Source organism: Hippocampus guttulatus, chromosome 9 (assembly GCF_054856545.1).
Source record: "Hippocampus guttulatus isolate MCC_2025c chromosome 9, RoL_Hgut_1.0, whole genome shotgun sequence".
Lineage (NCBI taxonomy): Eukaryota > Metazoa > Chordata > Actinopteri > Syngnathiformes > Syngnathidae > Hippocampus > Hippocampus guttulatus.
This window is the reverse complement of record NC_141269.1, coordinates 4,023,499-4,050,890: the sequence shown is the minus strand read 5'-3', so window position 1 is coordinate 4,050,890 and position 27,392 is coordinate 4,023,499. Positions and strand designations below refer to the sequence as shown.

The 27,392-nt window shown below is 43.4% G+C and overlaps 1 protein-coding gene across 8 annotated transcripts in view; it reads right to left on the bottom strand.

The window, feature by feature from the left end:
• Nucleotides 1-27,392, bottom strand: part of inpp4b (inositol polyphosphate-4-phosphatase type II B) — a 108,614-nt gene that overhangs the window by 27,932 nt on the left and 53,290 nt on the right. For 7 of the 8 annotated variants that reach the window (XM_086121212.1, XM_086121214.1, XM_086121213.1 and 4 more), the window contains 3 exons: nucleotides 25,585-25,664; nucleotides 6,195-6,300; nucleotides 3,027-3,093 (listed from right to left, as the gene is read on the bottom strand). In XM_086121212.1, coding sequence (XP_085977338.1) covers nucleotides 3,027-3,093; nucleotides 6,195-6,300; nucleotides 25,585-25,664 — 253 coding nt within the window. Of the gene's footprint in view, nucleotides 1-3,026; nucleotides 3,094-5,434; nucleotides 5,838-6,194; nucleotides 6,301-25,584; nucleotides 25,665-27,392 lie in introns of those variants that run through there. The other variant, XM_086121219.1, reaches the window with a different exon arrangement.

Below are 27,392 nucleotides of genomic sequence, written 5' to 3'. Positions count from 1 at the left end.
GGGGGGGGGGGGGTGGGAACGCTCGCACACTAAATTCCTCAAAGTCAAAGGACAGACTCAATTTGTGATCAATAACTGCGTCCTCCCGCAGATAAGACGTTCTTCATCGTGTTCTGCTTTTTGGAGTACGAAAGAGACATTACCCTCACGCCGTTTCCATTTTCATTGCTTCTGTGGCGAGCTTTCAACGGCTAGCAAGTTGTATCATCACCCAACTCGTGACTCTCATGACTGACATTTAATCAATAACTAGTCAACACTGCTGTCATGATTGACATGGACAGTACTATGACCAATGGGTGAATGACGCGACAACGGTCATATATTACCAATGGCTCATGAGTACCAATCCGTGATACAGCAAGGAATGATTGACATATTGGCGGAGCAAAAACTAGCAAGCGGGATCATCATTTTGACTTGTGACTGCACAATGGAAAAAAAAACATTCGGTTGTTTGCCAAACTAGGACGAGAGAGTCGTAACCCGTCGTTAAAAAAGCGGGCACCAGAGAGCTCCCAATGACCAGTGATGGGACATCACTTCCCCAAACCAAAATGATGACGACTAGAAAAACGGAGTGAAAACAATGAGCGGGGGGGGGGGGGGGGGGGGTAGCAAGATCGGGAACGTCTCGAAAATTGCACATGAACAATGGCTTGAGCAAGGCGAATTATCGGCGGGAGTCCGACAGGTGCACAGCTGGAGGGGAACGCCCACCTCTCAGCTTGAACTCAAAACAAAACAGACGGAACATGACAGGAAATGACGAGCTTGAGCTGTAATCAAATAACCTGTGACAGCAATGGTTGCCGTTTGGGACTACCGCGTGGCAAAACTCCCAAATTAGTGCGACTGCATCTAATAAAGTAATGTGACTTAAGATTTAAAAACACACACACACACTCATACACAGCACTGCTGGCACACTAAATCCTTCAAAGTCGAATTGTGAACGAAGGGAAAAAAAATCAATTTGATGATCAATAGCGGTGTCTTCTGCAGATAGGAAGCCTTTCATCTTCTACTTCAGTAGTCAGAAAAGAGAAACACTGTCCTCACTTTCGCTTTTGCCTTTTTAATTACATATTTACTGTGCAACAGTCAAGTCCTTTTGAAACCGCAAACCGCCCGACTTGTTCCCCAATAAGCCAATTCCCATTCCCGCGCCTCAAAAAAAGTGGTGAGTGTTGACGGCGTGGAGGCGCGCTAATACTCTTATCTGCTCGCTAGCAGCAGTAGGAGAGGAAGCGGCGCGCCTCGAAACGCTGTTTACCGCCACTTTTTGCGTCCCGGCGTTGCAGTCAAGACAGCGAGTCAGTCAATAAGTCGGCCACTGTGAAATGCCGCGCTGACGACTCGGAGGCATTGAAACACGCACGACCGCCCTCGGAGGGAGGGACGCCGCTTTAAGCCGCTCCCTGGCAAAATAGCTTCCCAACTGACTGAATTGAAGCCGATTCTCCCCTGCAATTTTCAGCTTTGCGAGTTGAAAATGGCATTCGACTACTTTGCACACTGCGATTTGAATTTGAGTCATTGTTCAACTCTGTTTGGCCAATGACAAGTGATTGACTCGACCGGCAAATTAGTTATTATTCATTGGTCAACCAATACACGTCAATCGTTATATATGGCAGCGAGGATCGTCTTTTGCACCGCTCGACTCAGCCTCTGCGCATAATTCTTTGATTCTTTTTCATTGTTCTTAACATCAAAGGGTCTCCATGTTGCTATTAATTCAATTAGCGTTGAGGTGGCCTTTCAAAGCCCTTCAAGCAATTGGCCTTGGGTCCAAACTCGGCACTTTCATCATTTACTATTCCATTAAATGGCTGTTTTGGGCCAGAACTGACATTTTGCGAGAAGCGGAAGCTGCTCCATCAGAGGTGAGGAAGTGAAATAAAAGAGGTGAGAACTAGTTAAGGTCGCGACCCCCTGCTGGGTCAAAATTTCAAGGTCCGTTGTCATGGCGTTGCTGTGCCAACGCGCCCCCCCTCACCCATGACATGCACATGCATGACAAAATACAATATGTGTGAGGCAAAATACAATATGTGTGAGGCAATTCAGTCCTCCACTTTTATTACCTTTCAATATGAGCATGAAGAGAGCAGGCGTGGGAGGGGTGTGTGTGTGTGTGTGTGTGTGTGTGTGTGTGTGTGTGTGTGTATATGTGTGTGTGCGCGCGCACTCGCTTGTTCTACCAAAGTCATTTTCTTAAGAGGTGCGAGGAAGAGAAACTGCGGTGCGGCAACAACTGGGGTCAGTTCAAGAGTTTATCTGCTCCTCTGTCGGAGCGTGTTGCTCGCTCCATGACGCTAACTCATTTGACGACTGTCCGTCAATGCGTTGGTTGTTCAATCCACATGCCACTCAAAAATGTGCGGCACCACTGATTGGTCAGTCAAACCGCTCAGCATGTCACTTAATATGCAGCGTCGCTGACTGATGTCTTGTCACACTCTGGCCGAACTGTGTCAGTCATCGCACATGGAAAGCTTTGACTAGTCGGTTGCTAGCTTTACTTTCCATTGGTCAGTCTACAGTACTGAATTGACATTAAGGTCCGTCACTAGCCATCTACATATCATCAGACACCAGTACGAGTGATTGGTTGGTTCCATGAAATAATCAGTGGAACAATGTGCCGTCAATTGTCATCAACGAGAGTCCTAACAAGGAGTGTCAGCGATGGCAAATGTCGTCAAATGCACTTTTTGTTGGTACTAAGCTGGGAAAAGTCTTGGACAACTCTGGTTTGATCATGAAGCGAATTTACAAGTAATGACATGTAATGACACACATATACGCATGCACACATGCATGCGTGGCAAAATGCACACACACTACTACATACTACTACCACTACTAAATAGTGTGCAAATAGTTAATAAAGTCTGACACTCAGGGGTACACTTTTTGACAATGGCTGGCATTGAAAGCGTAAAAGGGCAAAATGTTTATTTGCTTTTGGCAGGAAATGTATATTTATCAAGTCTAAGGATGTGAATAGACGCAAGTACCTGGTCCTGTCAGGAGGTGGTCTCTGTCGATGCAGCTGTGGGACGCAGACTCGCACACTATGGGACACTGCGATGACCACAAAAAAGAGAATTAAAACGACTAATATGAACATGTTTTATTTCCCCCCCAAAAAAACAACAAACAGAAAAATCCTGGTGGTCGACGTCCAGCCTCACACAGACGCATCCAGCAGAGTCCTTGCAGTGCAATCGCCGAACCCGCCCGCTGAGGCTTCGCTGATTGCACTGTGCCGTGGAGGTTCATTGCGGCTACCGCGACTGGAGCAATGATCAACTCCCCATTGTCACTGCCCACTTCACTTGAAATGACGAGGGGCCTTTTCACACTGCACTTAGCAACACTCCGTTGATGAAGCCATTTATTGCATATGTGCCGTGAGGGCGCGAGGGCGGATCACCATGTCGGACCGCACAAGCTGGCCAATTGTCGTGACACGACGTGCCCTCAAGTTGAAAAGCGTTCGACTCCCGAGCGGCATTTCAGTAGCGCCAGAAAGGCACATCCAAAATGGCGACTGCACACGGCGCCAACAATTTGACAATTCAAAATTCCTCGTGAGCACTAAACTGTTTTACGAAGTATAAAAATAGGTAACAATTATTTGTTACAATTAGATTATTGCACAAAAAAGTGACATTTGTGCATAATTGTTTATGTTGTTTATATTGTTTATAGCGTTTATACTGTTCACATTACATTCGCTGCTATCTTGTCTTAGCTGTGTGTTTAATGCACAGCATGTTTGCATGATCGCACTGAGGAGGAATGAGAGGAAGAAATGTCATCTATGTTGCATGCCATACCTAAAGCATATTTGACAATAAAGATGACCTTGACCTAATGTAAAAAACAAAGACTAGAGTAAAGAATAAAAATGATGGTCATTGAATTTTTAACTGTGTCCTCAACGGTTTTTGCCCTCTTTAGTTCATGTTCTCTCTCAGGAGTGGTTTTTGCCTGGCGTTTTGTAAAGAACTGATCCAAGGTCGTTCGCTTTTGTCGGCTTTTAACAATCCTTCGAAAATGTCCAAGGCAAGCATCAGCATGGTGAGCGACTGCCCGACTGGTAAATGTGAAACACCTTTTCTGGGTGATTCACATTTACTTAAAACTATTGGAACACGTCATGGCCCGAGGGGCAAATGACGAGGACACTGCTTTGACACATATCTATCGAGCTACACACGTAGACACGTACGGTAGGGGTCCCTCTTAGCCAATGGGATGCCAGCAAGATGCTCTGTAATAGCCAATGGCAGAGCAGCTCCAAGTATGTTGCGTTCAGGAAACTCGGAGCTGCGAGTGGCAGTCCAGACTTTTTTTTTTATCTTCCGCATCTTGAAATTTGTTTTCAAGATGCGGCAACCTTTTCCTGATGAGGTGTTTCGTAACTTGAAAATTTCGTATGAAGAGACGTTCGGAAGTCGAGGTACTGTACCAGCGTAACTGGACTCTGTTGAAAAACGGGTTCTATTTCAGCTTTTTCATGGTGAATCTTTGAATGAGTTGATCGGGTGGAACAAATAGGCAGACATTTTGTATTCAAGGCAAAATTTCTGACCAATGGTATTTGAAATTTGGAAAAATGTCGATCAATGATATCGGGGCGGTCAAACACTTAATCCCTCTCTTTTTTATGTTTTGATGAACTCCCCCGACATTGTTTGCGTTCTTTTGCCGCAACGTATACAGTACAGGCAGACATGGACACACACCACACGAACCCAATTTACGACGTGTCCTTCCTTTCATGTTTTGCGACAAAACAAATACAAGGAGAAATGAGCAGCGACAACACACATATGCACAAGCCCACGCTACACGCTAACACCCCCCCCCCCCTCGTTTTTTTGCGGGAGAATCAACACACAAACAGAAATGTGGCGTGACAACGCGCGCACACACGCGTACACAGATCACACACTAACCCACACTCCCTTTTCAGTTTCTATCATCTTCCTTCATCTTCTGCAACAACACACGCAGAAGTTGTGCGTCGTGGCAAACACTCACGCACATGCGCACGCACACCCGCACGGGGCAACGGATTCATCATCGAGACATGGGCAGATTGTCAGTGACACGGCGCAGCCTGGCAGGGAACCTCCCTTCACCAGCCACACGAGTGGGCACAAACCACAGTCAGTCAGCCATGTGCGAAGCCCTTGGCCAATTATATAAGACAGTGATGCATGTGTGTACACACACACACACAAAGAAAAAAAACAAAAAAACTGACGCCACGCGGTGTGGCGCAAGAAAACCACAACGTTCGCTCAAACAGACCCCGATTGAAAACACCTTGCTCGTGTTGTAATACACACAAGTTCATTTTTGCGGGGGACCCTCGACTGAGCATGTGCAGGCAATCAGGAAGAGTACATACGATGTCATTCCTGGTGTGCCGGCATCCCATTGGGAAGAAGGGAAAAGGGTCCTGTTACTCCCGTGATGGTCGCTTTTGAAGGTGAGCACTTTGTAGGAGATTAGTGTGCGCACGCGCACACACGCACACGCGCACGCACACACACACACACACACACACACACACACACACACACACACACACACACACACACACACACACACACACACACACACACACACTCTGCAAATCCCCATTAGGCGACAGTGGCGCGCTTCTAATCTCATTGGTGGATTTGAGACGTATTACGAGCTCTTATTTCGCTGAGCAGCCTTCCGGAAACTTTTCGAAACACACGCCAGTGTCCATCGTATTTGGCACACCTGCTCTCACATCGACATATGCGACAACGTTAAAACTCATTCAGTACCAGCCAATTCTAGACCAAGTCTGAAAAGACGTTTAAAAACGTCTTTGGAAGTGAATGAGTTAAGACATTTCCGTGTTTGGAGGGGAGGGGGAAGGGCTTTCAAAAACTCGGCTGATTTTTCTCTCAGGGGACCAAAAATGAAGTTATTTAATTCATCCATCCATCCATTTTCTGATTCACGAGGCAGAGGTGTTGCTTCATTATTTTTTGTCATAGAATTATGAGTTATTTGATTTGATTTCAGCACTACGCTTATATACTTTCAATGCACTCCTTGGCGAGCGCTTGAGTACCCCCCCTCCTCCCCCCAGGGATACACACAACACATTTTGGAAATCCCCGCTCCCTTACTTTCTGGGACGGTACATCAGTGGTGATGTGCTCCGCTTCTTCCATCTCACCCATTTTCAGTCGACTCACCACTACTGTTCCGGCTGCGCACCCGCCATCGGGTGACCTGTACGGGGGAGACAAAGACGGGTTTGTGAGTATAATAAACACATTCTATAGAAATGCTTTCAACATATTTTTTCAAAATGTCTTTCAAAAATATTTTTGAATTTTTTTTTGGGGGGGGGCAAGGAGGGGGGGAATCTTCCCACACTGTGTAACATCCATGTGCTGATTGATACCTTTGCCAAGGGGGTTTGAGACATTTTTAATTCACAGTCTAAAGAGTTGGCATGCTGCTTCTGCCTCTGTAGGGAAGCAAATGGGGCCCAGGCTCCATATAACGGTCCAAATGGCCCGCGACGCGCTCTGACGGACACCAAATTGATACGAGAGATTTCACACCGCAATGCCCCTCCTTCCTGTTCGATTAAGTCGCTGATAGAAAATCGATGGTATTGACGCAAACTCCGACGCTGCGGAATAAAGAAAAAACGCTCCCCCGGGGAGTTATGTTCATGTGCTTAGTTGCGCTCCAGCCGGAGGAAATATCGGGTGCCCGCCGCTGATCAGGCAAGACAAGCGCAGGTGTACGTGAGGGGAGGGTGGTGACGGAAGACAAGAAAAGGAAAAAGGATGGCGATGGAGTCAAATTAGAGATGCTCTCAGAGATAATCCATCTTGGCTGGCCGGAGGGAAAATCGGATTGCACCCAAGGGACGAGAGCAGACAAGACGATGTGGAGAGGGACTTCGGGGGTGGTTCCGAAATTCAGATGGTGAAGGAGGTTAGTGAGGCTTAATGAAAACATCCATATTAGGTTGGGTGGGGAGGATTCTAAATTTAGTCTTCAACATTTATGAAAAGCCAAATGTTGGGTTCATTGAAATTTTTTAATTGTACCCCAATAAAAAGCTATTGGCGTGCGTACAATGGGCATGACTCAGTGGGGTTACAATTGGATTCGAAGTGGTGTCTCTGCTATTACCCGTTCGGACTCAAATTGCACAATTCGGATTTGGCATTTGTTTTTCCGAGTCACCACCGATTCGTGCACAGCCTTGATGTATGTTTACAAAAACGCGTAGATTAGGTTCAATCTAAATTCTTTACGAAAAAGCTCTTTAAAAATTACAATCTCTACGGTTTTTACAAAAATGTACACATTTGAAGAATGAAAGAAACAAACAATTTGGACTTTCTGAACAAAAATATGTCCAGTACTTCTAAATTGTCAATGACATCTACGAAAAAGCCTCCCCGGTTTATTGGACTAAAGTGTCATCGTACAAGAGGTTCGTTCAAGACCATTAACGGTATTTGATGTTTACAAAAAGACAGAAATTTTGGTTCAGACTTTAGCAAGCATCATGGGAGTTGACATGCATGATTTGCTTTCGTGGGCCACAAAAAAATGATGTGGCGGCGGGTTTTGTGAACACAACCTGACAGATTTTTCCGAAAATGTGTATGCTATTGTTGAGTGAGTCTCTGAGTACCCGGGAAGCCTCTGTTGGCTCCTCATGTCATGGCAGTCCTCGCCCCCAGCCCCCTCCAACAACAGACAGAATAACATTGCCTGCTTTATAAATCCAATCAGTGTCCCTCGCCAGACACCTGTCACAATGTTGACTCGCCCATCCCCCCCCCCCCCCCCCCCCCGCTTCCTCCCACTTGCTCATCATCTCCCTGGCCCTCGCAAAATTTGAGTCGCCAAAAGTCACCCTGACTTTGAGCAAACGCCGTCATGCGCATCGCAAAGGGAAGCCAGATTAACATGGGCCATTCCATGATAGCAAATCTGGGGGAGGAGGTGACATTCCCCACCTCTCGGCTGCTCTCTCCCTATTTTATTTATTTATTTTTTAAGACATCTCAATCGTCTAATAGAAATTCCACGGGCTTGTTTTTGATTCGGAGCCAAACATCAAGTCAACACCTGGTGGCGGGAGGTACTTGGACGTGAGGATATTGAATCGTTCCAGTTGGCCACCATGATTTGATTTAGCGCCGTTTTAATACGACATTGTAAAAGTACGTAACATAAAAAAAGATGTAGACGCATTAATTTCCTCGCAGACAGTGGTGGCACGCCCTTCCCGGGGGAATAGAATGAGCGTAAAGGTTGTAATAAATGTCCACTTCGTCCCCTCCTACCTGGATGGCTTCTTCTTCTTTTTTTTTTTTTACATCTATTTGGCCCACAATCTGTTTCATGGCAGCACTTCATTACACACTTTTGTGAAAGTGACAGATACAATGTTGTTCAGATGGATGACTCCGGGACGTTGGCACTGCTGGCGGACGGATATTTATTAGGGAAAAAAAAGGTTTCAGTGCAACAGCGTGAGGCCGCGAGCGGCGATGAAGGTGCCATCGCTCACGCTTTGTCACGGTGAATCCTGCAAGTGATCAAACTATGCCGATAGCCGCTTATGATTGGGGCTCAGATGGGAGCATTCCTTCACAGCACAGTGCGTCAAAGTAAAAGGTATCCATTTCGGACAAAATGGCTGACTTCCTGTTCAACTGCAGGCAAGGGTCCTTGAAATGTTTTCAAGCATCTTGTCTCTCTTTTTTTTCGTTTGTTTTTGCCCAAAGGCTGATTACAAGTCCAAATGGCAGATTTCCTGTTCAATTTGTTCCAAAATGACGACAGCAGTTTTCAAGTGTATTTCGTGTTTTTCATATTTCTGATCACAAATGGACTTTTTCAATGTCAACATTTGTTTTCCCGTTCCATTTCAAAACAGCCTTCACATCTCTCTTTTGTTAGGATTTTGATGAGAGGTTTCTGGCACTGCAATGCATTATTATTCATGCAAGCGTTCAGCCAGATTCTTGCTTTCTATTGTCAAATACCAGCTCATAAAATCTTGAATAATTAAATGTCACTTTTATAAAAATAGGCAACATGAATGGAAGATTGAGAGACCGTCAGAGGCAGTTGGGATGAGAAGGAGCCAAGGTGAAACAATTCTAAGCATGATCGTCAAGATGTTTCAGTGATTGGTGATGCATGGTAATGAGCATTACAAAATAATGGCAATTTTATAGATATATTTTATATAATTTTAATTAATAAGACAACAATAATGAAGATCAGCAAAAAGTTTCACGTGCAGACGACGGGAAAAAAAAGATTCTTGACCCATATAATGTTGCGTGCGTGGGCTAAATATAGCCCACGGATGGCTTTCACCGAGGACAGATGCGAGACGTGTCGTAATGCGGCATGCCAGCTTTCGGCTCAACACTCCAGCGGGATGACTGATTTTGTATGACTCAGCAGTGATGAAGCGCTTTGCTCATAATAAAAGCGGTGACTGAGGAGATTACAAGGGGCGGAACAAAGCGTTGGCCGGGATTCAACAGGGTGCTCATGTGGACTGCATGATCTGTATTTTGTTCATTTTTTGGGGTTGTTCGTCTGTGTGTGCAACCGGTTCAGGGTGTCCCCCGCCGACTGCCCGATGACAGCTGGGATAGGCTCCAGCACCCTTCGCGACCCTTGTGAGGATTAAGCGGACTGGAAAATAGATGGATGGTCATTATTATTATTATTGCTATTACTACTACTGTTATACAGTTTTACAACATCCGTTTCTTTTTAATCATGTTAAATACTGGTTGCAAAAACTAAATACATTACAGAAAAACGGGTGAAAATGTAATAAGTGGGATTTTTTTTTTGTTTGTCTAAAAGGCAACAATGAATACCGAAGGAGTTTTCATTTAAAAAGTCACAGCAACAAGGGGTTATACATAAGATTTAGTATGCAGCAACTCACAAAATAATCCCCCCCAAATTTTGCAGCAAATTGTACAAAAACCAACCAAACAAGGACTCCCTTCTGTGACTTGAGCAAGTAAAGCTGAGAGGCCTTTGCAACGATCCATCAAGACATTTGGATTCGACTCAAGACAAAATGGGCAAGCACATCGGTTCAGGGGCGCCCGCGAATTCAACGTGCGATGTTTCCCGATTTTAACGCCACAATTACAGTCTAGCCTCAGACCGGCGCTACGGCTTAAGCGCCAATCAATAACAATCCAAACGGTCGCCGATGACCGGCGACCGTCACTGCCTCACATCCTCAACACGTGCAGGCTACGTGGGGTTAAATTGAACTTGCGGTGCCACAAACATACTGTGTGTCACATTTGCAGAGATGAGGGCCTTTAAAGTGTAGTGAGCAAGGAGAGTAAACGTCGCACATAATGAGCCACGAAGACTACCTAATCATTTATGCGCATTAAAAAACAAAACAAAGGCTGATATGATCCATGTCAAACAGATGCTTTTGGTGATGTAATTGCTACCGTCGCTAACGAGCTAACTGAAATGCCGGCGTCAAGTGTTTGCGCGAAGGGCTGAGTGTGATGGCTATGAAATAAGAAGAGGAGTCAGATGATGACAAAGACAATTTCGCAGTGGCAACAAATCCAATGTGTTTTTTGGAAAACATCAAAATCGATTTATCGCAACCAACACTTATGGGGTACCCCAAGGGTCTGTAATAGGCTCTAAATTATTATTCAATGGACCTAATATGTGTTTTTGGCAAATAATTTAGCCTTTGAAAAACTTTGTATAGAGTATGTGTCATGAACATCAAAAGATGATTAGATCAAGACGATTTTTATAGAAATCGAAAACAATTGACTTGACAGTGAAGCTATCGTATCACCGCGTCCACATTTGGTCATCATCATATTTTTTCACAAATCAATATAATTGGTCACTCCGCAGTTGGATCGGTTACTTTTCCTAAATTATTTAGCAATCCAGAGTGTTGCAAACAGCTTGCTTTCTTTCACGGCCCCCACTAAAAAGTGATGCCTTTGGAGACGCAAGGTGTCTTCTTGTTTCCGTAAACTTCAAAGCCTAACTTTACGTATAGGTTTCGCTGAACATTTCTGTTGACATCCAAAGCAATTTGTAACCTGTAGCAAACTTAATATAGCCTACATGTCCTTTGAACATCGGAGGCAATTTTATCTGGAGCACTTCGCAGCTGTCGGAGAAATGTCTTCCAGGAGCGCACACAAAAGACTCATTCATCAAACCCGCAAAGCGTCTGTTGTTGAGCTCGTTGCCGAAAAAGAAGTACGACCGCCGCGTGTTTTGACTTCATTTAAAAAAAAAAAAAAAAAAAGCAACTCAACATCCAAGCAAATGACTTTTTATCGACTAACATTTCCGAGGACAGAGCAACTTGATAAAGGGTTTTAATATGTGCTTGTGCTTTACAAGCGTCCGCCTGCATTTCACTTGTTGTTGCGCTTCTGCTTTTATTGTGCACGGGAGAGACCGCAGAAGATTGCAATGAAGTCGGGATCCGACGACTTGCTGTTCTTTTTATTGACTTGCTCGCTCATTAGCATACACTCACACACCGCTAATCCTATTAATCTAGCAACAACTGCTCTGCCATACTTACAAATAGACTATTGATTCAGGTAAACTGAGACAATAGCATCGCCTTCGTAACACTGTGAGTATTAGAGAAGAGTAGCTGGGTGCATGCAGCGGTAAAGTAGGAATCACAAAAGGCTTTGATTCTCAGCGGCTTCATGAGAGGACAGAGCAAACACTTGGGTTTTATAAAAAAAATAATATTCTCACTTTGGGGGGAATAAATACTCCCTCCTTACTTATTTTCACCAGTTTTATCCCAATATTTTTTTAATCACAATTCTGCTCTAAATGTTGAAGAAAAGAGGAAACAAACAACACCTAACGTGGGTCAAAACCTTCTGATAACAAGATACGTGTTTTCAAAATTAACCAGCAACTTTCAAACTGGTTAAATCAAGCTCAGCCGTTCTGATCGACTATACGTGACAGGAATGTGACTGCTAGCCGATAGCGCGGGACGCTAACGTGTCTTTGTTCATGTGTTCCTTCTTGTCAAAAAATGGATTCAAATGGGCGCAAATAAAAAATCCATGATTCCGTGATTTGAAGCCACGACAAGCGACGCACACCTTTCTGGAATATCCACGTTCATTCCCGGGTCACGCATGCTGGGTGTGTCAGAATTCCGGAAAGGAGAATTTGTGCGGTTGAAAAACGTGCAAGCTCAAGCGAGCAATGAAGTATTTCCACGCAAACAGGAGAATATAGCCCTTAGTTCACAAAAAGTCAGGAGTTTCCAATGGTTGGGTGACTGAGAACATAGCGGCTAGCATGAAGAGCTAACATAACAGTCTACATATTTATTCTGGTCACCATGCAGCTTCCATTTAGGTTGTGTATGCTTGAAGGAGACAGTGTGCGTGTGTGCGCAAAGTCATATGTAGTGTTGTTGACTTTGGTGGCCAGAAAAGTGATTCTGTGCTCCGTTGACACTAAAAGGTGAGGCAAGTGAGCGAGAAGTCTAATGTAAGAATTCAGTGAAACAGACCGCACGCACACGCACACACAACAGACTGTGCTAACACACTCGGCAGGTCGCCTAATCCACAGAGACGCTGTGGGAATGAAAGTGGAGAAAGCAAGGCGCCGCCGACAAAGCTGTTACGGAGAAAAGTCACAACAAGCAGGCATATAAAAATCACAACAGTGAGCTTGAATACCAAAACAGCCTTTTATGTTTTCAGTGCAGTCCATCTTGACAGAATGGCTGACGAAATGAAAAATAAATAAACAAAAATAAAACATCGACGAATCAACATCAATATAACACAGTGCAAAACATGAAAACGTAACGCAGACATGAAAACATTCTGATCACAAATGACAATTATGTAGCAGCTAGCCGGTCAGCGGCAAACATTAAGCTAACGTAGCATTTAAATTCACCGCTCTGTCGAAAAAATCCCCCAAAACAAAACAGCTAATTGAAACAACCTCTTTTTTCTGCCCCTCTCCTGATGCAGCCTTAATAACACAGTGTGATGTCATATCAGTTGTACTAGCATGTTATTTAGAGAGGTATGCTCGCAAATGCTAGAGATGAGAGTCGTGTCACGTCGCTTGGTTTGTGCTGATGTCAATTTGGACAAGAAAAACATTTGAAATGCTTGTTATTGATTCCCTTTTCTTTGTTCCCTACAAACCTATTCCTCCCTTGACGAAGACGAAAAAGATGGTGAGGAGCTGAGGTAAACATCGTTGCCAGCCACCGCCGCAGATTAGCGGCGTTCACTTGAGCGCGAAAAAAACGCCTGGCGTGTATCAGAGTTGGTGAAGACGTGCGGTGGACATGTTGATCCGTAGGCCACGTGTGATAAAAGCGGGTGCCTCTTGTTAGCGATTTCGGAGTGTATTAGGACGCCGGCAGCTGAGCGTCACAAAGGTGTGGGCGTTTTTAAAACCTGCGGCGGCTGCAGCGCTTTGACGAGCAACAAATGCTCGCTCAATGAGGAGTAAAGCAGTCCTGCTCTGCGTGAGGTTCCTGCTGGGAAATCTAAATTTAGCTCAAACGGGACAAAGTGAAGTAGGATAAACCACACAAGTTCTGTCTAGATGTGTGTGTGTGTGTGTGTGGGTGTGGGTGTGTATGTGTATAAAAAAACACGTACAGTTTAAAGGGTAGAAACCGTGTCAAAATCTTCGGCTCATGCAGAAGAATTTTCTTTTCAGTATGCCACTTTTTTCACAAGACCAATTGCCAAATGAATGCAGAAATTTTACTCTTTCAACTTTTCTACTGGAAACTAGGCCTCGACCGATACGGATTTGTTGTGGCTGATGCCGAATCCGATATTTATTTTTTTAAAATGGGGGTAAGATAGTATGACTTATTTTTGCTTGCTTAATGTTTATAACATTAAAATATTAAAAATCGGCACAAGATTTGACTGATTGACAATACTTTATACTAACGGATTTAACTTGACGACAGAGAAATATAATGAGCCTATTTTTGCCAAGTTTTTTTGAGGGAGCGTGGTGGTTGATAGTCTGAATGTCATTATTTTTGTCCTATGTTGCAATGTTAAGTGGGCGGATGCGCAAACAAATTGGCAGATTTTTGCTGACTTTTAAAATGGCAATATCTGTTGATTAAATCATCTGGCCGATTAATTGGCATTGATGAGGAAAATGTCACAATCCCACTTTTTATTTTAATTTTTTTGTATTTGACATTCCCTTCTCAAATTGAAGAAGAAATTTCCAAAGTCAGCAGTTTTACCCATTAGTTTACATTTTCTAAGAATGTTGCATAAAATGTGCTTCGACTTAAGTGCGATACACAAAATGTATCCAAAACGGCATCCACTAAAAATATCTCTTCAACTTGCCCAAATCCAATCAACCCCATTTGCTGGGTTAAAATATTTCATCCAAACTTGGGTAAAAGTAAGCCAAACTGCAACAACTTGACAGCTACCAAGCAAGTGGGTTACGCAAACAATCCAGCATTTTACAGTGTCTAAAGGTCCACTTTGTAATTAAGCCCTTAGCTCGAATAACCAGAGCCGCGGGGCCACTTTTTAAGGAAATATGGGAACAAAATGAGCGACGAACCGACAAATATAGATAAAAGCCGCACCTCTCACCTTGAGATGCTGGCCTTTGGCGGTGGTAATTACAGCGTCATCAAGGGCTGCACTTTGATGCGGCGTGGCCCAACATCAGATAAGAAGCCGGCCACTCTCGGGCCGAGTCTCCCTGAGGGGAGCTCCTGGCTGTCACTCGCAGGAACACGATAAGAAAATTCAGCCGTAACTGCATGCGCATTTTTGAAAATGCGGGTTGCAGATGGCCGGGCGCCGAGCTTCCCCTCTCTGCCTTTTTAACGCCTTTGCTGTTATCACTATTGACAAGGCGGCTCATCAGCATTCTGCAAAGGCTCCTTCTGGATGTCTTACGGGAAAAATACAACCTGGTATAGGAACAGAGACTTTATGCAAATCGTGTTGTGTGTACACGGTGATAACAATGGCAACATTTTTTTTCTCCCGACGAAACGGCAACAACAGATTTCCTGAAGGTACAATCTACACCGATTCTTACCAGGCTCGACAGCCAAATTACAAACGAACTGATTAGGTGTAAGACGTTTTTTAGTCACATTTATCCACATACCCCGCCAAAAAATAAAAAAGCAAGACAATGACCCAATAGACATGAGTATTGAAACAACAAATAAGTCATGGAAAATCTAGTGTTTATATCTGGAATTATTTCACATCCAGTTGTATAAGTGAGTGACTGGATTGTGCAGTTTTAGGGGAAAAATAAAATCTGATATTGGAAGAGGAATTCACGAACAACAGTGGCACTGGGTTTTCTCCATCGATTCACTGACGGCACAATCGACACCAAACTTTGTCAGGACGAAAGCCAGATGACAACAATCTATCACGTATTGCCAGAATGGCAACATGCGCATATGAATGAATCACGCTGAAGCCCGTAGACAAGAACACAAAACCCAGCGAACCAGACCAGGACGACAGCTGTAGCGAATGCAAATGGGGGAAGTCTAAACATTACATAAGAACACCCCAAACTGAGTCATTATGGTGCGATGAGTCACGGCGCGCTTCATAATATGCATGAAGGTGCAGCATTCGGGAATCAAGACAATGACAAGCGTGCGCACAAATTCCCCAATGGCCAAGAGAATTCAAGAAATTTGGCTCGGCGTCAGATTGTACACCTTGGCCTAGAACCACTGTTGTGAATCGGTCAGTCATTAGGAATCAGACAAGAATCCCTTACATACAATTGGTGTACAAATCTAACTAACCAACGAACCTAAGACCCAACTTGCTCGCTCACTCAGTTATTTACAGCATCCGCAAGTGGGGATATTGCAGTTCCTTATAAACATACTGAAATGAAATAGACACTCACCTTAGACCTAACTGTTAAAAAAAATCAAATAAAATACTGATTGCATTTTATATCCACACAGTTCATTTGCATCACGAACTAATGCAAGACCAAATTTATTTGCTTACTCACTCGCCAAACTTTGAACGAAAATATCATGCAATGTTTTTTTTTTTGTGTGTGTGTGAGCCCGTCTCTTCCCGATAACGACTCCAATTACAATACAGTCGTAATTATAATTACAGTACCGTACGTATAACTAATAAGCCATGTAATGATCCGATCGGCGAAGCATACAAAAGAAAGCAACGGCTGCGGAGGACGGCGTCATGCTTTTGAAGGCGTCGCCGACGCGGAACGGCTCGGAGCGGCTGCCAGTTTTTCACCTGATTGCAAAACCCTTTCAGTCACACAAGTGTTTACTCACCACACGCTGTAACGCAAACGCTATTCATACGCTCTAAATAGAGGACATCCATCACACCCGCACAAATGGGACACGCACGGTGGCTTTCTCGTGCATAATCATAACATATTACCAAATTAAGACCAAAATGTTTTGTCTAATCTTCTATCTTGTTATTACTGTATGTTTACCGGTTCCGGAGAGGACATGGGGTCTAATGTTCTCGTTGTGTTTCACAGCGCTAATGAGAGATATTTTACTCTAAAATATATTTTTATTGTGCCCGCTCTGGTCTCTTCCTGTGGGAAATGGTTCATTTAATTGGCTGTATTCCGTGATCCCCGCTGCTGCATCTTGCTGTTTGTTGCATAATTACAACAAGAGCGGCACAGAGAGTGCAGACCTTCACAAAAGTGTTTGTCATTTCAGTAATCTCGCCCTTAGTTGCAGTAATAAGCACAGTACAGTAGTACCTCTACTTACGAAATTACTTGGTTCTGGAAGAAATTTCTTAACTAGAAATTTTTAAGTAGAGATCAAAATATGTAACAAATACATGTAACAATTAGGTTATTGCACAATAAATGAGAGTTGTGGATAAAGGATAAAGAATAAAAATAATGGTCATTAATCTTTTAACTGTGTCCTCATTGTTTTTTTGCCCTCTTTGGTTCATGTTCTCTCTCAGGAGTGGTTTTTGCCTGGCGTTTTGTAAAGAACTGATCCGAGGACGTTTGCTTTTGTTGGCTTTTAACAGTCCTTTGAAAATGTCCAAGGCAAACATCAACATCGTGAGCGACCGCCCGACTGGTGAACACTTTTTCGAAAGCTATTGTTGTCCGACAACTATTTTATACATCACAACAGATGCCGGCAAGTGACTTCACATAATGATGTTGTTTGCAGTAAACTCAGTTGGCAAGGGCAATATCCCGTCTTCCTTTGATTCTGTGTAAAAGGCAAGAGCAAATCTGTAAATGCCAGATGACGGCCTAACATTTCAGGTAAGAGCAATCTCTTCTGTAAATGATTGGTATTGTGTACATAAGCGGCCTGCTCGCCGACAAGTGTTGCTGCTAGCTTACGTTCATATTTGCTCTTTATGCGCTCTCTGTTCAATTTCAACAGTCTGGAGCTGGAATAGCAGGCTAAAGGCTCTAGCGCTATTCAAAAAAAAAAAAGAAGAGGAAGACAAAAAATTGAATAAAATGTTGCAGCAATGATAAAAACAATAAAAGTCATCCCGGGTGGTTTTATGGTATTGGACAGCTCCTTTGTTGTTGTTGTTGTTGTTTTTTTACTTCTTTGAATTGAACTCGAGTGCCATGACCTGCAATCGAGGCCAATATTTCAGGCACTAAGCAGCACATTTTGCTCTTGAATGCCGTGACAATCTTGAGATTTCAGAGATTCACGACACCCTGGACCTAATGCAGCCAAAAGCACGCTAAAAACAGAGACCAAGCTTTCTGACGCTCTCTCCCCCTTTTTGACTTTAGAATGCCTTGAAACTCTCGAGATTTCACAAGGCCAAGCACAGGCGCAAGACACCAGCCTAAAAAAAAAAAAAAAAAAAGCAGTCCCGGAACATAACTGAGACCAATCTTTCTGTTGCTCAACAGCGCAATTGTCTCAAAAATGCCTTGATAGTCTTGAGATTTCACCGAGCCCGGCACAGATTGAAGTTTGCCGGGTGCAGCTGAACAGCCGTCGCCCTCCACATTTCACGGTAGGCTCTGTGTCACTTTGCTCCAAAATCCCTCGACAGTCTTCAAATCTCATTGTACCCCGCACACATGCGAGACACCCTGTGAACAGGACAATGCCAGATCTACGATCAATCAACTCTATGCTTAAGATAAGCAAAGAAAGAAAAAAAAACACTGAAATTACTGCGAAACATGGGATGAGAGTTAGCTACGTTCCGGGGCTGCTTTACTCCATCTGGCACGGACTCTCTTGCATCTGTGCATGGTCCAGTGAAATCTCTTGACTGAATGAAAAAAAATGTATTACTACGCTTGATTGAATCACTTTTAAAAAAAATTGCATTTGCCATCGCTTTGACGCCATCAGAAAAAACGGGAGACAAATTGACAGGTGAAGTACAGCTAGCCATGACATCTGCTAGCCAGAGGCTGAGCTGCTCTGCATGTGTTTTATGGTGTAGACTTGTGGTTGCAGCGACACTTTCTGGCCCTGCCTTAATACCTATCATGTGTGAAAATCTGAACCATTCATGACAAATTGAATCACCAACAAATGGCATGGAATGCATATTGCAAAATCCACAGCTGTTTTTGCTGTTCATCAACCACTTGTATTTTGTTTCATTATTATTGTTTTTTTTCCAATTCGAATTCTGTTTTGTAAACTTGTAGCCGTGCCCACGCGCGAGCAGATGCACACTAATACACCACGGGGCCAGGCGACTGCACAACATACATCTCAGAGGAAAGAAGTGGCATTCGGTTGGCCAGAAATAAATGCACATATGGCCTCCTTACTTCCTCCCTCTCCCTCCTTCCAATGCTAAATTGCTTCATTCCCGCTCTGTTCTTCTGCATAATCTGTCAGATCCCTCAGGCACCGGAGCTCACCGGCAGCATATGAAAATAACTAACTCGGGCCAGAGCCGCACTTATGTGACATCCGAAGGGGAAGAATAGGAAATATTACCCCGACAAGCTACATTAATTAACTGCTATGAGTGATTACTATTGGGCCAAAAGGAACGGGTGCTGGCATGCATGATGAAGAGCTTTCAAAGAGAACATCCTTATTAAAGCAGGTGTCGGGGATATTGTGGCATCCGCTTGGCTGAGTCGATCATTCATCAGGTTCTTCCTGGAACTTGACTCCGTTAACACGCACCGGTTGTTGCGATGGGGACAAACGAGATAGTGGAGACACTTAATAAATGGGAGCCAAATGCCGCAATTGTGGAGCGATGATAGTAGAATAATGACAACAAATTGTGCGAAACATACCAGCGGCTTTGTCTGAGCGTGTACTGTCAATTTGCCTCAAAGATTGCATTCTTCCATGAAGCTCCGTCGCAAAGGAGAGGAATGCAACCTTTCCTTTTGACTCCCATTCCTAATATGTGCAAAGGGGTGAAAGTCACGCATAATATCCTGCAACCCAGTTTCATATCAAGTAATGTCCGCTGGTGGGAATATAATGGGTTTACAGCTGGGGTGTCACACATACGGGCCGGGGGCCAAAACTGGCCCGTGGGGACAGAAGCACATTAATTGGCAAATTTTCAATCAAATGAACAGTTAATTTTGTCCACTGGAGGGCGCACTGATAACAAGTCACATTCTGAAATTGGCCGCCGTCACCTAAAGTTTGACATTTGATATTGATGCACTTGCGAAGGCAAAAGTAAGGCAAAAGTAAGACAAGTTCACATATGATGCTGTGAATAATACAATTCAGAGAAAATATTTTCAGAGACTGAATATCAAATTGCCAACAGCTTTGAGTTCATAAGACTTTGATTTTGGTGGAACCCCCTTTTGTTTCATGTACCGCCACAACTTGTATGCATTTTTGTCTAATCTCAATTTTAGCCTTCTGTGCGTGTGCGGGTCGGGGTACGCTGGCTTGAACCCCCACTTTTAACAAATACCCCTTCACTTTAATGGCCTTGAGTTAAAGTCCCTCTCTGCTCTAATGACTCCTCCAGCCAATATTTATCTCTTTTCATTTGGCGTTTCGCTACTTGGACGGCCATTGATATTCATGTGGCGTAAAAGCAAACGGCTCCTTATATACACAATTAAAAACTGTGAATGAGCAGGACCTCCATGTGGGAAGGAGGAAAAAAAAAAAACTCCAGACAGTGTAATTAACAAGACTGCTTTGAATGTCGAGTATGCACGTCTGTGTTGCCTTTTAAAAATTTATTGAATCACACTGTGGCATTGTTGTGAGAAGATAATTAATGCAGATTACCTAAGTATACATTACTTGGACTGCATCGCAAAGTCGGTATCAGCCGCAGAATCACAATTAGATCAGTAAGCTTTACATGATCAGGATTTTGTAGCCAATAATTGATCAGTGACCTCGCACTGGGCTTCAGTTTTGGACGCAGTGCCATTAGCGCATATCCCTGTTTGAGTTTCTTTTCGTCCTTTTACTTTATTTATTTCTTCTTCCCATTTTGTTTATTGCACTTAATTGAACGGTGTTTGTTTGTTTTTTCTTCTTTCTTCTTTCTACCCACATTCTTGCTGCTGTAGGCTGTAAATTTCCCCAGGGTGGGACAAATAAAATCTTAATCTTAATCTGAATTACCGGTATGTGAATCTAGTAAAAAAATTAATAAATAAAAAATTGGGTGATGAGACGGGCCACGACAAGATTTTTTTTTGGGGGGGGGGGAGGTGAGCGAGAGAAGAGGCCAATTTTGTAAGATGTTAAAGAGGCGTACATTTGCATTAAACATGCTGCCTTCACTCGGGGGGGGGGGCAAAGGGATGTTGAAAGGGGTGTGCAGCTCTTTTTAATCCATCGTGTAATTAATTTGACTTTCGTTTCGGATTAACTCCCCGCCCCACAGAATGATAAGCACAAGTACACTAACACCGGATCAGATAGTCCATCTTTCGGCTTTTAGCTGCGGCTTAGACATAATCAGCCGCCGCGGATTCTGTGTAAAGTCGGCCGCGGGAGGATGAACGCCAGTTCTGGGACAACGAGAGCAGGTTAAACTTTTGAGGAGATGTTCAGACCCAGCGGGGAGAGGATGAATGAACCGTGGCAAAAGACGACAGACGCAGTGGTCTGTGATAATGTGGCCACACACACACACACACACACACACACACACACACATAGAGGCACTTGAACTCCCGCATTAAAATTCACATTCAAATCAAATGTTAAACTGCGGAAGTGGGTCATGGAGCGCCCTCCGCTTGAGAGGTAACAGTCAAATCCATGATGTAAGACGTGGGGGAATCATGAGAAATCATGACACACTGTAATCATACATACACACAGAATCAAAGGCAAATTAACCATGAATTAATATATAACGGTTGCTGTTTTCATCGAGCTCAAAGCGCAGTTTAACTGTGTGGATAGGTGGAGTTTTCTTTCTTTAGGTATTTTGCTAGAATAACGCATGTCGAAGTGGACGTTTGCACCGTTGTGGGAGGGAACGCAGCCGACTCCTGATCAATCAAAGCGGTTCCCAGCTCATTCCCTTAAAATTAAGCGCGGAGAGAAGCGAGGAGACTCATTTCAAGTGCATTTTACAGTAGAAGGAACTGCAAGATGTCCACTTGCTGATGATATCACGTAGGGCCACTGAATGTATTTTTACATGATGAATGAATGAAATATAACACACCACACACGTCCGCATCTGCCTGTGCCTCGATCAAATCCAGCAAAATCATGGTTCACCACCTGTGCTAAAATTTGGAGATGCTTTTAGGTCATCTACATCTCGTTTACTTTTGGTCGACACCTTGCGTCGGCGGCGTGCAATTGAAAACTGCGGAATACCTGTTGAGGCAGAGCTGGCTGCCCCTCTGCCGTCAACCCATACGAATACAATCGATACAAGAGGGCCTGACCGACTCCATTAGGTTACCCGATGCTAAATGCTACGTGTCACAAGGGAAACCTCAAAATAACACCAATACATTTAAATTACGTATCTGATTCATGTGTATTCCACCAATATTTTTGGCCAGCTTTGCCTTTGCCCTTATACACAAACACACACACACACACACACACACACACACACACACACACACACACACACACGCACGCACGCACGCACACACACACAAATACGATAATACATGCAAAAAGCTGGAGAATCTCTGTGTGAAACTCCCCTGAGCTCCCATGAATATGATGGCAGGGGTGTGAAAAACCAACAACCCCCAAATTACCATCCTCCTGAAAAAAATGCAGCTTCAGACGAAGGCCTGCCCGTCTGTGTCCGCACCGTGGGACTCATTTGCTCCTAAAATGTCCGCTAATGTCCCTTTGATAGACACAATTTTGGACATTTGCTACACTCCAAGCATTTGGACGTGATCGCCGCAGAGAGCGAGAGCGGCCTCCTCTCCCTCGACGTCATTTCCCTCCTGTGTGCAAACACCACATGCATTATTGAGAGAGCTCTGCAGCATTCTCGTCTTTGTGTCTCTCGCACATTGCGAGTGAGGTATTCTGGGAAGGATGGAAGCCGCGGACCATCAGAGACCCCCTTGACTGGGTTATTGCATTTTAAAAGCCAAGAGTCACAATGTGTCTCAAGCAAGGGGGTTGGCAAAGTATGGCCTGCAGACTGCGTACGGTCCACTAGTATTTAGTATTTGTTGCATTCATTTAGCCTCTTTTTTTTTTTCATAAAATGGATTCATGAAAGGGGTGGCATGAGATAAAAAGTGGTTAGCACATCGGCCTCACAGTGCAGAGGTCCGATCCCGGCACAGGCCTTCCGGTGTCACAGGTTGAAAATTTGGATGTTGGGTGTTCGATTCCGTTGGAAGACAATCGCTAAAAATGCCCTGGTGCATGTGAGACCCAAATGTTTTTATTTGATTTGACAAACTTTTGTGTTATTTGCAGCTAATAACAATGCAATTCGTGGAATTAAATAAAAATGATCTTCACTCTTAATTTTCACAAAGTTGTGAATAATTTTCAGTCTTAAAACCGTTTCTATTTGATGAGTTTTGAATGTGGTGTAAGCTAAAAAAGCATCTACACGTGCATGTGTGGATGCATAAACAGGTCAAAAACGTACAATTTCCTCCCTACACATCCTGCACGGCAGGGTAAAACTTGAGCCTATGAAGCAACGCCGTTCCGGGTCATATTGTCTCTGCGATCCACAGAAAGGATTCAATCAAGTCGCCCTTCAGTGCCTTTGCTGAACGCAATCACCTCAAAGTAACTCGGGATTTCGGGCCCCATCTCAAACCCAAGCTTGGCCAGTTGAGCCAACGTGAACCGTGACTCACAGACTCATCTGTGGGTCAAAGATGACTCACAAAAAAGCAAGAGTCTGTTCGAAAGCAGTAGTGAAACGATGACCACCACATTCTGCCCTGCGTTGTCTGATGTTTCTGCACAAAATGTTGAAAAAGAACACTTTGGTCGAATTTAAAGTATAGTCCTAGCGTAAAGTGCCGAACAATTGTACGACTTGTCCTTAAGGCAGCATCTACGGTAATTACATGGAATACATCCGTCCAGTTTTTGGATGGTTTGTGTGGTAAATTAAATTTATGATGAGGAAAAGTGATACCAATAAATAAATAAATAAATAAATACAAATGGGTCGCTGTATTTCCATGTGTGGCTTTGCGTATGCACCATCCATTAGCAGTCTGGACGCAGAGGGGTGAACTACTCAGCTTGGAAGATCAGAGTCTCCAGAAGTCTGCTACTACATTTGTTGCGCGTCAGTTTCCTGTTTTGAAAATAAGCACCAGAAGGTGTACCGAAATGTTGCTGAATTAACAAGTTGACAACACTGAGGAGCAGGTCATGTTGACCCATTCCAAAAAAAAAAAAAAAATCAAAATCAAAAACGTGGCTTGTATCCAAGAAGGTTTCATGAGTGAGACCGTTTTGAGCCAAAAACACAATACATCCATTTTAGGCGGTTGAGGGGATTTTTTTTTTTAACATACAAAAAAAATTGGTAATCAACCTCGTCTATTCCACTGCCTGACGTTAATTCACCAGAAAATGGAAAGGATACTGCCGCGAAAACAATCAATGTGATTTATACGACTGTATTTGAACATTTTAGACCAGTTAGTGAGGATGAATAGCTCTGTTTGTAGGGTCATTACATTTCTTCCAATCCTGAATGGAGATGAATAAGTGACATTTAGTTTCAGAGGCAACTACAACACTGCTAAACACTCAATTCAATGTGACACTTTGGGGGAGGGAAGGGGGGGGGGGGGTTATATATTAAAAAAAAAAATTTCAAGCTATTAAGACGAAAGTCTTCTGTGCAATGTCCCTGGATGACTTCGTCACGTTGTCCATGGCAATATGCAAATAGGGGCCAGGCTCTTGATAAAGCCGTCTGTGCGAGAAATACAATTATATCCTGTGTTTCCGCTATCCCAGACAGGAAATGAAAAGCGGAACAAAAGAGAGAAAATTGCCAAAGGAGGTATATTTTCCCCCACTGCGCGTGGTCGGACATTACAAATGGGAGTGGTAATCTTATCAAATGACAGATATATGCAAAACCGTCCAAAGCCCTTGCGTGGAGCACGTCGGCTATTAAAAAAATAAAAAAATAAAAAAGCCATTAGGCATTGTTGCATCCTCAATTACACTGCTGCTCTTAGTTGGAGTTGTGTTGTCTTTACAGTTGCCATGGTAACCTCTGTCAAATTCCGAAGGCAGCTTCTAGCGCCGATTCTTCAATGGTCGGGAGTGTGATGGTTTGCCGGGTTCAGATCAAAGTAGATTTTTTAGTGGATGTTATTTGAAAGAAGCTATTATTCCAATTGACAGGCCAGCCATGGAAGCGGTGTGCTGAAGCAAAAGTGGCATGATTTCCACATCACGTACGACAGGTTCGATGACTACTTGTTTGTCTTTGTTCTATGACATGTTCATTGTCATCCGCCAATCGATCCAGCTATCCGTCCATGTGCCACGAGGCCGTCGGTGCATCGATCCATCGATCGATCAATCTATCTACGGAAACAGTTCTTGATCCAATGCATACCACACCATGTGTCAATTGACCTATCAATCAATCAAAGGGAACAGTTCACGATCCCACATTGTGCCAATCCACCCAGACTTCGTGATTGAGAGATTTTGCTTCAGCAAGCCTCAATATCATTTTTAAAAAAAAATTTGGTTTCATTTTACATGAGTAGCTATGTATCCATTCATTTTTGTAAAAAAAAAAAAAGAGATTGAGAGATTTAGCTCAGCGTTGAGTTTTTTTGTTTGTAATAGTTTTATGACACATTAGTAACCTAAAAGCTAAAAAATGGCGGCTTGTCTTCAGTATTCCTTCAGCAAATGCAGCTTCCCACTGCTGCAGTTCCACAAAAAACCCAACTTGATGTTTGTTCCGATGAAAACACATTTTATGGCTAAATAAAAGAGAGAACAGATGTGCCTACCTGAGACTCAAGGACAGTCGTTCATCTTTGGCCCGAAGCAGATCGCCCACCGAAAATGTGGCACTGCCCAGGAAGCTACCCTGTGCAAATGAGACAAACAAAAACAAAATGTAATTCACACCTTTAGATTGAACCCTGAACATTAATTTTCTCTGCGCTGTTGCGACTCGCCCGGACACGGTCATGTTTGGCTGAGTGTGATGTAGACGCCTCAAGGGTGGGTCAAGAAAAAGAAGCACCGTGGAGCCCATCAATAAGTCAGCTGAGACAAATTTACAGGAACAAACAATGGACCATTTAAAGGCCTTGGCTGAATCGTGCCAAGTACACTGAAGAGTAATTAACAGCAGAGGAATACAAATAAGGTGAATACAAAAACATCACAATCAAAATATGGCAGCACAGCCCAACAGATTTGGTGAGAAATGACTGGCTTCGATTCAGCAAAGCGTCTCCAAACACCTCCTTTTGTGCAATTTGGCAGATTCTGGCTAACAATTAACACTAATTACATATAAGCCACTGTTGAGTTTTTCCAATTAACTACCACTCAAGATGCAACTTCCCCGACGAATTAATAACTGACACAAGTGCTAGTTAGCTGACTATTGTAAATGTGGTAGGTGGGGCAGGGCTGGTGTTTCACATCCTCAAACCGTAAGTAAGTAAGTGTACAATTTCACCAGGACGAACACACCTTCATAATTTGGTGAGTTTCTGAGTGTAGGTGATTGAGTTGATACGCATTTGACAACAAAAACATTTCAAGTAGGGCTTCTCACTGCATGCTCAGACCCCAGGAAACCCACAGACTCGCATAAAGTAGCCCACAAATGCTCCATATATAAAATACTTCATGAAAATCTTAGATTTTTCATCGATTTAGTATGTCCAGTTGGGGGATTGAGGAAGCCTTCGTTTTTTGAAGTACCCCCACAACCAAATCTCATCAAAATCGCAGACTTCCTGTGTCATTTCGAGCATGGGTTCTTGCTTTTTTTGTGGGTCTACTAGACTATTTTTGTACTGTTGAGTGAAATGGAATTTGGGGCAGCGTTGTTCCAAACTAAGTTTTTCATCGTAGGATCGGCCTCATATTAGTGATTTATTCGGCAATAATAGCTATGAAGATGGACCTGACTTGATCGACATTACATGTAGATCATTGGGTCATTCGTGGGACTTTAACACAATGTAGCTCTGTTACATCAACAATGGCAAGTCACATCGTTTGTGGTTACTTCGGCTCTGTGCGGTTTGAACTTTTCAATCTGGCTTCCTTCCTTAAACTAAATGCTCTCTCTGTCTCTCTCTTGCTCAGCAATAGTGCATCAGATTAAAAAAAATAAATGCATCCTGCCTACTGACCTTTCCTTTCAATCATTTCCTCCTTGAGCTTTTTCCTGCTCCCCCTCGACAAATCTCCACACGCGCTTAAGGCCAAACTGTGCCCGCACGTAAAGAATAAGAGAGGACGAAAAGGTCAGTCAACAAATGCAAAAAATAAAAACAATAAGATCACTTGAGGTTTGTCATCATAGCTGACTGACCTGAATATTGAACATATCAACTAACGACCCAAGTAACAAACTAGCCAAATAGCCAACTAAATAGCATGCTGACGACCCAGCGAACTATGTCGCCATTCAATGATCTAATAAGAGTTGACAAACAAAATTAACAAAATAACTAGTCATTTACCCATTTAGGTAAGTATAGATACAGTCATTAAGCTTACTACAAACCAACCACCAAACTCAACAGTCTTTGAGCCTAAGTCACTGAGTCAACGAGCAGATTAAATGGCT